Source organism: Heteronotia binoei, chromosome 13 (assembly GCF_032191835.1).
Source record: "Heteronotia binoei isolate CCM8104 ecotype False Entrance Well chromosome 13, APGP_CSIRO_Hbin_v1, whole genome shotgun sequence".
Taxonomy (NCBI): Eukaryota; Metazoa; Chordata; class Lepidosauria; order Squamata; family Gekkonidae; genus Heteronotia; species Heteronotia binoei.
Window position 1 is genome coordinate 67244667 of NC_083235.1, and position 17365 is coordinate 67262031.

General features: G+C 43.3%; 1 protein-coding gene across 2 annotated transcripts; it reads right to left on the reverse strand.

Moving 5' to 3' along the window:
- Window positions 1-1370: 1370 nt before the first annotated feature.
- JPT1 (Jupiter microtubule associated homolog 1) lies at window positions 1371-17169 on the reverse strand. 2 transcript variants are annotated; one of them, XM_060252382.1, is made up of 5 exons: window positions 16977-17169; window positions 12705-12847; window positions 10781-10875; window positions 7749-7770; window positions 1371-1686 (listed from the first exon to the last, which is right to left on the reverse strand). In XM_060252382.1, exons 1-5 carry the CDS (start codon window positions 17153-17155, stop codon window positions 1544-1546), a joined length of 582 nt encoding a protein of 193 aa, XP_060108365.1. In that variant the 5' UTR covers window positions 17156-17169; the 3' UTR covers window positions 1371-1543. The 2 variants fall into 2 exon arrangements, with proteins under 2 accessions (XP_060108365.1, XP_060108364.1); XM_060252381.1 differs by having other exon boundaries at window positions 10781-10878; window positions 16977-17148.
- Between the last annotated feature and the right edge of the window lie 196 nt (window positions 17170-17365).

Sequence of the window (17365 nt, forward strand, 5' to 3'; positions counted from 1 at the left end):
GGGGAAGTGTAAAAGACTGGGGAAGGCAATGGCAAACTACCCCGCAAAAAGTCTGCCGTGAAAACGTTGCGAAAGCAACGTCACCCCAGAGTCGGAAACGACCGGTGCTTGCACAGGGGACCTTTCCTTTCCTTACTTGCAAACCAACATGCCTGCATTGTCACATCAACCAGTTAAGAAGAAGAAGAAATTGGATTTACATCCCGCCCTCCACTCCGAAGAATCTCAGAGTGGCTTACAATCTCCTTTCCCTTCCTCCCCCACAACAGACACCCTGTGAGGTGGGTGGGGCTGAGAGCCCTTGCAGCAGCTGCCCTTTCAAGGACAACCTCTGCCAGAGCTGTGGCTGACCCAAGGCCATTTCAGCAGGTGCAAGTGGAGGAGTGGGGAATCAAACCTGGTTCTCCCAGATAAGAGTCCGCACACTTAACCACTACAACAAACTGGCTCTCCGCACACTTAACCACTACACCAAACTGCATGCTAGTGCGGGAAGTAAACAGCAAACAGATTTTTTAAAAATCAAGTTGTCTTGCACAAGGTCTGGTTTCCAGCAGAGCATTTCCTTTTTATGTTGTAGTGGACTTTGCTCAATTATTATGCAAACAATGAAACAAAGCATAGTATCGATTAAGCAACCTGAAAATAAAAAGTGCTGACGCTTCAAAATTTCTATATCCTTTATTTTAAAGCAACAGTCCAGCTTTTGTCAAATTACAACGCATATTTAGAAGGATGAAATCTTGACCTCCTGGTCAAGCGCCTGCATGATCATGCACAGCACTAGTCGTTTGAACTAGAGCGCCCTTTAAGACTTTCCCACCCAGCGCTCGCTTCTGTAAGATCCTGTTCCACCTTCTCTTTTTTTAAAAAATGAAAGGGTCTGATCCCGGGGCAACAGAGCAGCAGGCTCACGTCATTGTACCTGGCACTGGCCTCATCTTATTCAAGGCTAAATCAAGATTCTACTCGTTGAAGGCAGCATGGTAGTTACTAGCACCACGTATCTGTTTCGTAATGCACAAGAGACTCTTGACGCTTCTTGAAGGATACTGTGGATAACCAACCACTGTGTGGCCAAGATAAGGTAGAGAAGAGACCACCACATCTGTACAACCCTGACTTGCAACCGTTCTAAGCCAACTAAGGGGTTTCCTACACGTTTCAAGACAAAAAATGCCACCTACCACACACTCAGAATCAACCAGTCTAGTTTATGATACACACTACTATATACCTTAGAAATCTTTCAGTCAGCCATAGGCTGTATAGCAAATACCACTCTTCTAAGTCTACCACTGGGGGGGAGGGAGAGAATTACACATACCACTTCCAGTAGATCCAAGGGAGACAAAACTAAAGTGGGGGGGGGGAGGAGGGGAGAACCTTCCTTAAAAAACTGAAGTACATAAAGTGCTTCTTTTTAATGATAATTTGAGATGTATAGTCAGGCTCAAGTTGTGCAGTTCACAAGCATGGAAGGAAAACGAAAAAAAGATGACAGACATGAGTTCCAAGTAGTTAGGAGCAAAGAGGGTCAAGCTTAACCCAGGACTAGGCTGGACTTTCCACCAGGTGGATTTCTCCTAGATGGTGCAGGGGCTACTGGGCTAGGAACAGGCGCAGCTGGCAGGGGCTTTTCTTCACTCAGGCCTGAAGCCATTTCTATTTCAGCTTCGGTGGTTTCTAGGAAGAGAAACAGCAGTAAGCATTGGAATAATTTCTTCATTTTTAATTGAACATCTATATTTCATAGGTGGTGGGTAGAACCTTCATTTTATTAGTCAAGAACTCCTACAGCTTATGTTGATGCCCTCAGCAGTGGAAGTGCCCCCCACTAGAGAAACATCCTCCCCCTCAATTCTCCAACTTTCAACAGGACTGGAAATTTTGGGGAGCGCTGAAGTTCCCGTGAAACATTCTCTTTTAGAACGTGAAATGCTTTTTAGATCTGGTTTGAGTCAAAATGTGTAGCATGAGTATTTATTTTAAAAACCTACTTAGATAATGATCATTCTTTCGTATGGTGTAGAGGAATATTTAAATGTGATTTTGTCACACACAAAAATTGCTATAGTATGCGTTATACATTATTTAAATGCTAGCTAGGTCACCTCTAGATCCAAATATATTGCTAATCCTGTTATGGACTGTTATGAGACCATCTATCTAAATAATACACTTCCTTTTGTTTACTTCAAAACATTTGCTATTCTCAATTTTTACAATTTCCAAGACCTGACGCCATAAATATATTTAAAAAAACAGATAAAAGACCACCCGGCTCCTCGCTTATGCTGGGTCTGGCGGAATCCCCTCTCTGCCCAGAGCAATGGGGGTCGTAGTGGCAGGCAGGGAGAAGTTTGGAACTACTGTGATGTCACAAAGCAGTACTCTGTGGATCGAAATTTTCTGTGGGACCAGCCCTGTGTAAAAGTACAACTTTATTGGCTGTTTAGTGCGCACATTTGTTTTCCCCAGGTCACCAAACCAGCAGTTTGTCTCTGCTCAGTTGTCCCATAGGATATGTGCTACCAATGCTAGATATTCCTACTCATCCCCTGTATAGAGATGGTCCAAACAGCTTGCTTTGCCTCAGCAGCTGAGTACTGCAACAGCAGAAATGAGGAGGGACCCAAGAGCTCCCTATTCCACGGAAACACAGGTCCTATTTCCACAAATTTATCTTTTGGGGGCTTGATTTGTACAGGGAAAAGTACAGCCTTGGGAAAGCTGTTGGGTTTGCACCAGCCAGTTTTAGTGAGGGGGGAAATATTATACTCCATCCTTGAATGTACACTTTTCTTGTAACTGAAGTGCTTAATATTTGTTGAACAAGAGGTGGCATATATGAACAGCTTACTTATTTTGCCTGAGAAATAGCTACTCATATTTGCTTAATCCAAGCACCTGGCTATAGTAAAGGACATCCATTACAAGCCGATCTAATCTTTCTGCACAACGTGGACTTAATGTGTTGCAACATGAAACTAAATGCTGGCTGGCTATAATAAATATACTATAGCCAGACAACTGGGGTACCTTGTTAATTTAGAGAGTCTGTTTTGAAACTGCTCGGGATGCATCTTTCCTGGAGGTGTTTCAGCTAAAAGAACGGTGCAGGCAGCAGCGATCAGGCGTGGCAGACAAAATAACCAACATTCTAATTATGGGATGCATGGGTAGAACTTCTTCATGTGTATGTAATCAAACTGCTCTCATCACTGCTTTCAAGCATAATTAAAATGCAAAAGATAAATGCTTTATTCGACAACCTGCATAGGCAAGTATGAATTATTTTACCAAAGACTAAGAAACTGGATATGTGATATCCAGATCAGAATTAATTTTCTGTGGCACAGCCTACCACAGAACCCACGTTTGCATCAGCAGTTCTTTCCACAGTCTTTTGGAAAGGTTCTCAGCTATTCCTGACACATGTTTCTAGAATGACTGCTCTTGCTGCATTGTTTTCTGCTTATGTTAATATGTTCCGCAGTCTCGTATTGCTGTATGGTTTATTTCATGACTATAATCCTAGTCCTATTACATAGCGTTTTATCTTACTGACTGCATTGACTTGCACTGTCTGGAGTCTCAGTGAGAAAGGCAAACTGTAAAGTAAACAAGAACTAACGTTCTGTAAAACAGCAGGTCTCATCCCACTTCATTGGATATTCTGCAGAAGCTTTAGGTGAAATGCACAGCAGTCTTGCCTGACTTGACAGAATGGGAGACTGTTGTAGTTGAGGCCAACTATTCACACTGCTTGAATGCTTTATTGTCCTACTCAGAATGAGCAGTCAATTTTATGAAGTATAAATGGCTAGTTCCAGATTTTCAGCCAATGGGACAATACTGCTTTCAGCCTTTACTTGGAGTGAACCTGCCTAGCTCAACCTGACTGTGCTTTTAAAAAAAGCCAGCTTGAAAATGTTCAAAGCTGTCATATGACAGACAGAAATTACACCAACAGCGCATGTAACAACTCTGGCAACCAGAGAGCAGAGTTGTGCACCATGATAATGAAAATGCTCTTCATGTTCTGGGAGTGTATAAACCAGACTGCAAGCCAAAGCTTGAGCAAGAGTTCCAAGCGTTATCATATAAGGGGGGGCGCTTGCTGGATTGGGCCACTGTTCCAACATCCCACTTCACAGACTGGCTAACCAGTTGCCACTGGAAAGCCTACAATCCAATATGGCAGTCAAGGCCTGCTCCTGTTTCCCTCCCAATAATATCCCTGATTATGAACAAGCAAGTTCCATCGATCTGTCATGGCCAACTGCTATTGGTGGATTTCCCAAACTGAGGAAGTGATATCTGTGATATCTGTTTTCTTCTGCTGAGACTGAAGAAATTTATCATGTTAATGCATGCCATCCCTGCAGTCTGGACAGGATCAGAACTCTGTACAGCAAGCTGTAAGAGTGGACAACTAAGGATGCTTTTTTTTACAGTATAATAATTGCAGTTCAAAACTAGAGCACAGTATATTTAGTAACAAGTGTGAATAACCCCTCTTGCATGCTCAAGCCATTACAGAAGCTATTACTATCTAATCAGACACACTATCAAGAGTAGCAGCACACTGAATTTCTGGACAGTTTTTATACACTGTCAGAAGGAATGGGTTTAATGGCATGTATCTGATCTTCGAAGTTCTCATCTGGGAGAAACAATCTTGGAGTGCTGGACGTGGGGGCAGGCTTTATTCAGCCACCTCTGAATATCCTCTATGCCCCCAGTAGGGGTCATTCACCAGAGGCCGACATGACTTTCAGGTGCACACACACTCACATAAAAATAATTTTTAAAACTCCTCATCTGGTACATCTGGCCTGAGATTCCTGTAAAAAGCCTACATTTTTAAAAGTTAGTGTTTTACTAAACTTGGATAAATTACTGGGGTTTGTACTATTGTGTATAGCTTCCTGCAGGTTAACTTCTGTTGTGTAATTTTGCATCATTTAATGTATCATGTTGCTTCAGTTCTGTTTTTTAGACTTCTGGTTCGATCCACAACCCAAATCCTATTTCATTGGTGACTGAATGTCCCGTCTTGTTGACTGCATCGATTCACTCTACGCAATCCACTTTAGTTGCCAGTGAGAAAGGTGGACTATAAATAATGCAAGTAAATAATATAAAGCAAACTGAAACCTCAGTTTCTATGAATAAGGCAAAATGGCTTTATGGACAGACATCCTACTAAGCTACATTTCAAGAAATGCCCTTAAATGACTTGAGGACCAGACAGTTGACAGTGACCCAACCTGTTTCTGAAGCTAATTGCTTTGTGTAAGGGTAAATTATCGTTTCCAGAAGGCCTTGAGTTCTAGGAATTCTGAGTCCGGTGGCACCTTTAAGGCTGACAAAGTTTAATTCTGGGTATAAAGTTTCATGTGCATGCACACTTCTTCATTGAAACAGATTTCCTAAAGCCTTGCATATAGATGAGAGAGGGGGGGTTAGTTGCCAGGAAGGGCTAGTTAGAGTCAAGATGCATAAGTAACTGGGCAGTAAGTATAGCTGAGAATAGATTAAAGCAGTTAAGACCTGTCAATGGCAGCAAATTAGCAAACAAATACAAGAGATGTGAGAATTGAGTCGTGGCACCCCCAAGACCAACGACCAGGCTCAAACTTAGTTTTCACATCTGCTCTTTTATTATCTGTATGCTAATTTGCTGCTACTTACAGATCTTACCAACTGTGTTATTCCCATCTTAGCTGTACTTATGCATCTTGACTCTAAGTAGCCTTTCCTGACAACTAACTCCCCACCCTCTACCTACATGTAATGCTTAAGGAAATCGCTTTCAACGTATCTGAAGATGCATGCATCTGCAAGTGCTAAGTCTCTCAGTCCTTGCTTATACCTAGAATTGAACTATGTTGGTTACACTTCAGTGATGTCACAAACCTTCCAGACCAGGCTGTCCTTCTGACCTTGATTTTAGAATCTGTTTCGATGGGCAAATTTCCAGATGGTTAGCCACAAGATGAAGGAAAGCAGTATATCCAGTTTAATAAGTTGCTCATCTTGACTGAACACATGGAAAAATCTGAGATCAGCTGTGTTTGGTGTGCACTCGACAGAGGAACCAGTTAAGATTATCTGCCAGAATTTTTGAAAGAATCAGTCATCTCTGAATGTTGTTTTCATATATATAAAGAACCTGCTAGAAGAAGACAAAGATCTACAAAGAAGCTGGCCAAGTGATTGTGAATAATGACAACTGCCTGCCAAAAGGAAGGTATACTATTTCACAACCAATAAAGCTGCCCATGTGCAAAAGGCATTAAGCACCAAGGGCAGCTGTGAAATCCAACAGGAAACTGGACTAATTCCTCTATCCATCCTATTTATCTTACAAAGGAGAGAGGTGGGTTTAAATTGCTTTGACAGTTCAGGAGCCCCTTCTTGCAGTGTGATAGACTAAATAAGAGACAGTGTGCATGCCAGAATGATAAAAGCATTGTATTGCACGAGCTGCACCAAAAGTATTAAAAGCTCCCTTTTGTAGAAAGTATTCCTAGACATCACAATACAATCACCACCATCAATAGGAATGCTACAATATTAAAAGAAGGACACCAGTTAATCAAGCCAGGGGTTTCTCCCCCATGTCAGAAGACTCCAAATGCTGGAAGCCTCAGATTAGGATCTTTAAACAGTTGGCAAACTAATTAAACCAGCCAGTCATGTCACAAATTCATAAACATCCTCTGAGACTACTCTACACATTTCATGGGGCTTTTCCTCACTCTCCCCCAGAACCCAAACAATTTGCCAGAAGTCCTGGAATTGTCCATCCACAAGTTATAACTCTGTAAAGCCTAATTTCTTAAATATAAAACTTGGGCTATTTGCCAGGGTTAATGTCACTAAAGTGAAAACTCTTCCGTAGCCACTGTGCTAATGACAGTCTTTTTCTAGTTTAACTTTCAGTAATTCAAGAGCTTCAGTGAACACTCCTTCCCTTTCACTTCTGCTTTCCCCCTACATAAAACCTTGTTTAAAAGCCCTTAAAACAAACCTCTGCAAAAAAATAAAAGAAAATGAGAACTGAGTACAAGTGGGTATCTCCACGTGTATACACATGTATCCTATCCAACCCTCACGTCACATCTTGTGTGTGGTGGCAGATACGCACCTATGCCTACGCAGCATTAATGTAGAAAAGTTAAGCTTTCTGCATTTAAGGACTGCAAGAACTGGGCCTAGGACACAGTATAATATAAAGCAGAGGGCCACATAGATGTCAAGCAGATTCCCCAAGGACAGCAGAGTATCTGTCTGTATCAAATTGCCATCAGGTTGCAGCTGGATTTATGGCAACCCCATAGGATTTTCAAGGCAAGAGACATATAGATGTGGCCTGCCATTGCCTCCCTCTGTGTATAAACCCTGTTCTTTTTTGGTGGTCTCCTATCCAAACACTGACCAGAGCCGACCCTGCTTAGCTCCAGAGATCTGCCAAGATCAGGCTAGTCTGGGCTACCCAGGTCAGGGCTAACCCAAAATTCTATCCTCACCCTCTTAAACCATGTTTACACCTGGAAGCTTCTACCCACAAGTCCTGCTGTCAGATGACACCTGAGTTTCAACCCATCACACACACAGGTGGCCAAGAGAATGCCTTCAACAGAAGCAGTAAGGAATGGGGACACATAATATGCACATTTAGGTAAGCCCCTTGACAGGGAAAATAATTTCCTTTTGGGGTAAAAAGAAGTACTCACCTGGAACCTCAACTTCTCCACCCTAGAACAATAATAATAAAGTTATTTTCTGTTTGGTAATATCTACTGGAGACTATTGCTTCTGCAGTCATAACCCACCTAACCAAAAAAAAATTAAGGACTGTCTATTGCAGAAGCTCTGTGAACTGTAAGCACAGAGACCGTTAATGTAGTCTTCAGGTATGTGACTACAGTATCAACAAAAGCATTTCTCTACCGCTTTGCCAAATCGGTATTCCTAAACTTTGTACAAAGGCATGCTTGTATACCATGAAAGAACTACTGTGGAAGAAACAGATTCAAAACTAACATCTCCTATAAGCCTAAAACATTTCCAGAAGAGTCTACCTGTTGTGTCTCCACTATTCTACTTTGCCTTATTTCCAAAGCATCCTCCGCTAAGATCTCATTCTGCAGTCCCTCTGCATGAGAGACTGGATTATTCAATCACTTCCAATGCAGAGATGCAGCAAACTCGTGGGCATTCGATGAAATTGCTGAGCAGACAGGTTAAAACGGATAAAAGGAAGTACTTCTTCACCCAAAGGGTGATTAACATGTGGAATTCACTGCCACAGGTGGTGGCGGCCACAAGCATAGCCACCTTCAAGAGGGGTTTAGATAAAAATATGGAGCACAGGTCCATCAGTGGCTATTAGCCACAGTGTGTGTGTATATATAAAATTTTTTGCCACTGTGTGACACAGAGTGTTGGACTGGATGGGCCACTGGCCTGATCCAACATGGCTTCTCTTATGTTCTTACATGACACAGAGTGTTGGACAGGATGGGCTGTTGGCCTGATCCAACATGGCTTCGCTTATGTTCTTATGTTCTTACTGCTTACACTCAAGAGTCATGGAGAAATCAATGATTCATGTAGAAATAACGGACAGGGGAGAAGAGACCTTCAAGGACTGGAAGGACTTCTCACATAGTCTTAAAAGTAAACTTTCAGGTAGGTACAAGACTGAAGTGTGCTTTCAATCTGAACTAAGGAAAAATAAAGTTCGTTCCAGTGGAAGTGGCCTCAACTATAACATAATGCTTTAAATCAAGGTGAGGAAGGCGTTTAAGCTATCTTAGCTCACAATCCTGTGGGAGTGCTCAAAATCTTTATGTCATTTTGGCTTCTAGCATTCTATGTGACCACTTCTTCACTACTCCTAGAGCACACAAAAAAAGTTCAAGTCAAAAGGAGCTCCGGGAGTTGCCATCGTTCTGCCGCAGGTCTGTAATTCTCAGAATCATCACTATGCTATGATTTCTTTAAAAGGCCTTTGAGAGAAGCCATGACAGCCAAAGTAATTTAAGCCTGCAATGCAGAAACTGTCATAGGGGACCTGGGCTAGACATCTAGCAAAGCTCCACAGACAGACACATGCTCGACCGATGACCATAAATGGGCCCAGTTAACTATTCACAATCTTAAGGAAAACCTGCAATGGTTTTGTTGCAATTTATTTGTATTGCCCCAACACCACTTAAGTTGTTGAATATACAATTTAGGAATGGGAAGCCCAATTCAGACAATCGTTAAATTGCTCTCCACGTAAAAGAAGAAGAGATTGGATTTATACCCCACCCTTCACTTGGAGTCTCAGAGCAGTTTACAATCTCCTTTCCCTTCCCCTCTCCACAACAGACACCCTGTGAGGTAGGCGGGACTGAGAGAGCTCTCCAAGAACTGCTCTTGAGAGGAACAGCTCTGAAAAAGTTATGACGGACCCAAGATCATACCAGTAGGTGCAGGTGGAGGAGTGGGGAATCAAACCCAGTTTTCCCAGATTAGAGTCCTCACACTATGAGTCCATTACACCAAAAAGGCTCTATACCAGATTTTCCTTAAACTTATGAATAGTTAACTGGGCCCATTTATGGTCATCAGCAGAATGTGTGTCTGCCTGTAGATTCATGATCAATGCATCTTACGGGAAGCTATACACTAGGTTCTCTGAAGTGGGTTCCCAGCATCCCATATCTGCAAGCCAACACTCTCTTCGTATGCTGGGCTAGCAGTTGGGAACAAGAGGGTAGCCTTCATGAGCTAGGATTGGTTCATGGTAGTCAGCTGTCTATCATTAACTTGTAACACAACTGATATGCTATCTAACTTTAAAGTATTAGTGTCAAAGAACTAAGAGACTGAAGTAGAGACGTTAATTAGCACCATATGTACCAAAGGAGACTTACAGGACTGTTACAGAATACTATCAATCCATGACTAGTTGAGCAACAACATGAAAAACAAGGTACTAGGGAACAAAATTTTTGCAGCACAAATCAATCTTTTGATTAGTCCTGACCATGGGAGATGGTATTTAAATCAATTTTGTCATCATTGATAATGTTCTCTAACCTGCTGCAACCAATTAAGTAGGCTTAGTTGGATGCAACATGTTAGAGAACATTGTCAATGAATTTTGCTGCAACAGATTGCTGTATGCATCTGGATGGAATTTATCGTGTGAAACTGCACACCCATTCTGAACATGAATGCCAGTGGTCAGTCCTATTAAAGGTGACTCGTGGTTAATAATCACTGGTACATTCTGTTTTGAGAGCTGAACACCAAAACAGGCGTGTTACACTGTTACAAGACTACAAGTCATTGTTCCTCTCCATTACCTTCTGTCCAAGAAACTATGCAGAATCTATTCTAACTCAGGATTTAACTTGCAAGGCTTAAAGCGAAACTTTTGAAGTCTCAATAAGCAGTTAACCTGCCGATGGGCACTTGGTCATGTTGTTAAGGGAAGCTGGGCCATGAGAATACATTCCAGCCAAAATGATACATTATTGACCTAGTTTTTGGAAATGGAATCAATTGACAAGTAAAAAGCAATTACTGCAGGGTAGTTTTCTTTAAGAGCACTTTACTCAAGATCTAGTCCTAAATCAAGCACTGGAGGGGAAAAAGGTTAAGTGAAATTAACATAAAGAAGGGAACAGAATAAGAAGGCAAAGAGATCCTAAAATTGAAGTGTTTCTCTGCCACCATTTTGTAGCCACAATTAAAGAAAAGTTCTTACCTTCGGATCTATATAGTCTCCGCAGTTTGTATCAATAGACTTTCTTCTTTGGGACCCAAGCGCTTCAGAACTTTCACTGATATCACTGGACTTGGCTGCTAAAAAATAAGTTATTTGTGACTTTATTAAGTAATTCTAACATTTATACAAGGAAATGTCAACAGTAAAAGCAACACATTTGACATGCCCAAGCAACAATTGGTGATCTGTAGCCTTCTCAAACATCCTTTGTGACTGCATTGGAAACACCTTCACCAGGGGTGGCCAGCCACATAGAACAAACATCAGATGTTTAAGAGCTGCGAGACATTAAAAAAAAAAATGTTTGAGAGCCACAAGACAAGAAGGAAGGCGGGCAAACAGACGGAGGAGTGGGAAGGGAGGGAGGTGGAAAGAAAGCAACTTTAAATGCATTCTCCAAGCTGCCAGCTGGCTTGGCTTAGATAAGTGATTTAGAGAGAAATGACTTTTCCAAGGCGGCTGATGGGGAAGTGGGGGCTTTCAGAGCTACGCTATATGTGTGAAAGCCACAGGTGGATCGTGCAAAAGAACAGTGGCAGCACAATATGTAAAATACAAAATATTGTGCAAAAACAAACGCTCTTGTGCAAATATTGTGCAAAAACAAACTGAGGGACTCCTGTGGAACTTTATTATTGAGTCTTAGTACTCAGTTTGGAAAACTCAGACTGTGTGGGGTCCTCCCTGGAATATTGTTTTGAGACTTTTGTTTGTTGTCTATTTATACCGTATGAATGCATGCCCACTGTTGTAGGCTGTTCATTTCATGATAACAGAATTTTGTTTACACCAGTCAAGAGCGTTTGTTTTTGCACAATATTTTGTATTTTTGTACTTTTGTACACGTGGTTCCTGAGCTGCAGTTTGGCGACCCCTGACCTACACCTCTGGTACAGTTCAACCTTTCTGTGTCAAAGTTAGTCAACATTGCAAAAATATGTGCTCTGATAATGTCTTATACTAACTTACAAAAGGGTGCCTTTGTGTTCTTTATTTTATCTCTCGTCTATTTTTGAGCTTCATTTCCTTCCTTTATAGAAAGGACCACACAAATCAAGCCATACAACTGACACAAGCACCATCATGTTCCTCTAACTCTTGCAGAACATGTGCAGCTGGTACCGTGACTGGCACCATCCATCCTGACTATCAAGATGTTAGGTGTTGAAAACGAACTGAGATAAACCACTGTTGCAGGGCTGATTTTAGAAACTAATGGCCTACATTGATTTTTCTGCTTTTGTTTTCAAAACATTTAATTGCCAGTTTTCTCTTTTTTTGCGGCTTTGCGGGTGCTTGCACCATAGGCAAAGGTAAGAATGCTATAACGAATTAAAAATACGCCAGAATATAAAACTATGCCACTAGTAATTAACATGCATTCAGGATAGAACTTGCTTCGGCACTAAACTAAAGGATGCAACGCAGTGATTCTACCACAGATAAGCTGAGGATGACAGCTACTCAAGATCTAACTGCTGGCACTTGTACAATACGTATTTATATCCTTCTGACTTTCTTCCTCCATGGAATTCAAGGCTGCTTACAAAGGATTCCCAGGAGTTCTTCCCTCCAGGCACTGACCAAATCCAGACCTGTTTGGCTTCAACAAGTCTGATGGATCAGGTGCCCTGGGAGGTTCTTGGAGCAATGCCTATACGTTTCAGTGCTCCACCCAATAAGGGGAATAAGTTAATGTTTTTCACCTACGTGGCACTGTTCTAGTATAAATATACCCTAAACTCTAAGTTACCTCTTCTCTTAATCAGTTGGCAAAAGTTGTTTTACCGATTCAAAGCAAGTCAAAAGGCATACCTTCCTACAAGTGCCACAACCACAAAATCTACCTAATTTCTCTGATATTTAAGCATGATGGGAACCTCCTAAAAAGAGAAAATTGTACCTGTTGACCTAGCCCAGGAAGGTGGATTCTCTTCTGGAGTCCCAAAGATGCTGGATGCCATCTTGTTCCTTCTCACTGGTTGCTCTTTTGGCTCATCAAACCCCAAGGAGAAATTGGAGCCACCACCTGGAGGGCGAAGAACCCTAAAAAAAAAAAAAAAGACACCCAAGTTATATTCAAAGCATTTTCGTTGCTTTGCAGTGCACACAAAATAGAGTTATGCTCATTACAGGTTATATATCACCTAGGTCTGCCCATCTTTTGAGCATGTACGCTTCTAGCTAACTTCAAAATAATCCAACGTGGTGTAGCGGTTAGTGTCAGATTAGAACCTGGGAAACCTAGGTTCAAATTCCCACTCTGCCATGGAAGCTTGCTGGGTGAGACCTTGGGCCAGTCACACACTTTCAACCTAACCTACATCACAGGATTCTTGCGAAGAAAAAAAGAGGAAAGTAAAATTATGTAAACTGCTTTGGGTCCCCTTTGGGGAGAAAGGTAAGGTACAGATGAAGTAAACAAATAATCTTTTGTCTACCACACATGAAGCAAAGACACATATAACTCAACAGTTCCCCTTAGTTCTTGTCAAAAGACTGGTTTTATCAACGTAAGATAACACGGTAGTAGCATGGATACATTTCTAGGCAGCAGGCTCCGGATTTCTGTCTTTTACTTTTATTCAGAAGCATCCGTTGGAATACTTTATCCAAAGTGGGATACTATCTATGAAAAGGCAGTATAGAGGAAGAGCACATGGACAGACTAAAAATGCAGCAATGCTTTTAACACCGCTAGCGACCTTGAGGAGACTCTCTGGAAAGGCAGCATATAAAATTTCCAAATAACTAAAGAATAAATGATATCTCCCTCAGTAGTTCCAACAAGAAATCCGACTTTAAGAGCCTCTAGCTAGGCTGAAAAACATTTTTATGGACCACCCACACGATAGTAAGTCATGCTAATTAGTATATCATTAAGAAAATACATAATGATGAAAAGCTCCTACAGATTCAGTAACGCTTAAATGAATCTGTATTTTAATAATCACAACAGCTTCTATGCGTATTTGAAAAAAAAAATCATAATACATGTAAGCGTGAGATGCATTATTTATTCGGTCTACAGAAGGTATGTTTAGTTATGGATTGTAACCGAGTTGTTTAATGAGATGGCTGATGCTGTTTTGCGTCTTTCAGAGACTGGAGGTCTGGTTAAAGGATAAACGGTACAGACCAGGGGTGGCAAAAGTTGCTTAATGTAAGAGCCACACAGAATAAATGTTTGAGAGTCACAAGACATGAATGTCAGATGTTTAAGAGCAGCAAGGAAGGAAGACAGATGGAGGGAGAGGTACACTTTACCTTTAAATGCATTTTCCAAGCTGTCAGCTGGCTTGGCGAAGTGATTTAAAGAGAGAATGCCTTCTCCAAGTCCACTGATGGGGCAATGGGGGCTTTGGGAGCCACACGATACGTGTGAAAAGGCCCCGTGCGGCTCCCAAGCCTCAGTTTGGCTACCCCGGTACAGACCAATGACTTCACCGAGTAAAAGAAAGCTTCATATTTGTACGTTTTGGAGTTACTGGTGTAGCTGCCTAGAATTACCCCTTTTGCTAGCACAGTTAGCAATTAGGCTATATTCATAGTAATATGCTTCGGTGTACAATGAAAGTTTTCAGTCCTTGGCAGAACAGTCGGTAGATGCATATTTATTTTGATTTTAAATCTTTTCAGTGGTAAGCAGGCTCCCAGTTTTCAGAAATGCCACAATCTTTGACCCCCTCTGTGCTCCCTTAGAAACCCAAGAACAGTTAACGAAATACTGCAGGTTTCCGACAAATGCCAAAGATGCTCAAATCAAGGCAATGTTTAAGGTCTAATCCGTTTAAAGCAACAGCACCCAAGACGCTTAAATGCTCCTCCAACTCCTAGCAAGCTTAAAAGTCTTCCTGTGAGTTCCACTGACAGGTAAAAGTTGGACCAAGACAGGGGCAGCCTTCCAAAGGATGCCAAGGAAGTTCCTGACCCAGTTGCCGTGGCTTAACAGGTGAGACGGGCTACAGATGGTAGACAATAGAAGTGTGCTCAAGCCCCACCCAGTGTGAAGAATACAGCAACGGATGTTACCAGGATAAGGCATTGGCTACCAAGATACAACCAACAAAAAAGGGAAAGCCAATAAACCATGACAGGAAGAAATACTAAAGGGTGCCTAACCGGGCTGCAAGGCTGATCAGGGAGGAGCAGATGCCTCCTTTGTTGGAGGCAAAGGCATGCTGCGGCGAGAGAGCCGAAGACAGCCCAGGCTTACAGCTCACCCCCGCCTCCCCGGCAGCTGTTTCTCTGGGGAAGGGTAAGAATCAGGATTACAACAGGCACAACGCCAGCTGCGGAAAGACCTCCACACATGCCGAGATGGGTGTGCCCCCCCTCCCCCGCCTAAGAGCATAGATGGGGGTTCAGCAGCAGCCCAAGCAACAGCCTCCCCATAAAGCGGGAATGGTGGGGTCCCTTCCTTAGGTAACCCCCAACAATAGCTTCTGAAAAGCTTCGGGCTCAGAGCGGTAGGGTGTGGCGATCCTCCCGGTTCCCCCTGCAGGCCGGGAGAAGTGGGCCCACTGCTTGCTGCAAGAAGAGTCCAAAGAGAAGAGAGAAGCCACATGTGCAGAGAAGCCACCCTGGCCTAGAGAGCGTAAGGAGCCCTTCCGACAAACGAGAATGGCTGACTCCTCCTCGCCTGCAAGGCTCGAGGCGCTCCCGCAAGGCGTGGGTGGGGACGCCGGGGCCGAAGGGGTGGCAACAGGCCGCAGTCTCTACGGAAAGGGGAAGAAGAAAAGAGGCTAGACGGATTTCGCTGTAACTCCTTCCTGTCGTTCTTCTCTCCCACGAACAGAACAGCGAGGGGCCACCAGACACAGCTGCTGCTCCAGAGGAGGAGAATGGTTTCCGCCCCCCCCACAGCCCTACACCAACATCCCCCAAATTAACACCAGCCCCTCATTAGATCCCTTAGGGCCACCCACACACCCCAGCTCTTCTCCCCACCCAGCATTTGTTGGAGACTCGCGTGTCCTACAGCAAGTCGAGATCCAACTACTGAACATAGGAAGCTGCCTTCTACTGAATCAGACCTTGGGTCCATCCAAGTCAGTATTGTCTACTCAGGCTGGCAGCAGCTCTCCAGGGTCTCAAGCTGAGGTTTTTCACACCTCTTTGCCTGGACCCTTTTCAGTTGGAGATGCCGGGGATATTTATTTTATTTATTTATTTTCGCATTTATATCCCACCCATTCCAGACAGGGCGGCAATCATAATAAAACCAACATCTCAATTTCAGGCATAACACGATAAGACAAACAATTTACAATTTAAAACAAAGTACTGGCGCTTTACAGAATCAAAGCATACGCGGCTCAGAGTGAACCTGAACCTATGAAGCTGCCTTCTACTGAATCAGGCCCTGGGTCCATCCAAGTCAGTATTGTCTACTCAGACTGGCAGCGGCTCTCCAGGGTCTCAAGCTGAGGTTTTTCACACCTATTTGCCTGGACCCTTTTGAGTTGGAGATGCCGGGGATTGAACCTGGGACCTTATGCTTACCAAGCAGATGCTCTGCCACTGAGCCACCATCCCTCCCCTAATATGAACATATGAAGCTGCCTTCTACTGAATCAGACCCTTGGTCCATCCAAGTCAGTATTGTCTACTCAGACTGGCAGCGGCTCTCCAGGGTCTCAAGCTGAGGCTTTTCACACCTATTTGCCTGGACCCTTTTCAGTTGGAGATGCCGGGGATTTTTATTTATTTTATTTATTTATTTTCGCGTTTCTATCCCGCCCTCCCCACCGAAGCAGGTTCAGGGGCGGCTAACAACATTAAATATCCACCATAAAACCATAAAAACAATTACAGTAAGATCAATTAAAATCAACCATTGCACTTTAAATATTAAACAATTTGCAAACAATTTTGGTGCTGAGTTCCATTGAACCCTGGGACCTTTTGCTCTACCACTGAGCCACCGTCCCTCCCCTTAATTTTAAAATAACTTAACTGCCCCGGCTCTGAATTCACCAAGAATTGCAACCCGCCACTTCAGGCTGCCCGAGAGTCAACAGCCACCCAAGGAGGAGGAGGAAGCGGCGATATTGACTCAGCCGCCTCTTCTTCCCCGGCAAAGTCTCAGTGGAGACCCGACACGCTGCGCGCGCACACACGCTCTTGCACCAACACGTGTCTCTCTCGCTCATTCTCATCACCCCTCTCGAACCTGGAGCTGCTCCGGCCATTGGGATCCATCCCCTTGAAAGTGGTCGTGGTGGTCATGGTGGCGGAAAAAGCAGGATGAGAAGCGTGCCCAAGAAGGAGGCTGACCGGGAGATGATATTCCCGCACCTCCCCACCCTGCGACTGCAAGAGACAACTGCAGTGGCCTCCCGCCTCCGGCATCCCCTTTTATAGCGATCGCTCTTTGGGTCATCTCATTGGACAGTTCAAACCCCTTCCTCCCATCTCATTGAGCCAGCCTGACGCCACTCCAGAGATAGGCCCGCCTCTAAACTCTGGAGACAAGCGTATTTCCCCTCCGCTTTCATAAGACTGGTCGACGGCTGCTTCGCGCTCATTGGTTGTTCTTGGATTCTCATGTCCCCCCTCCCT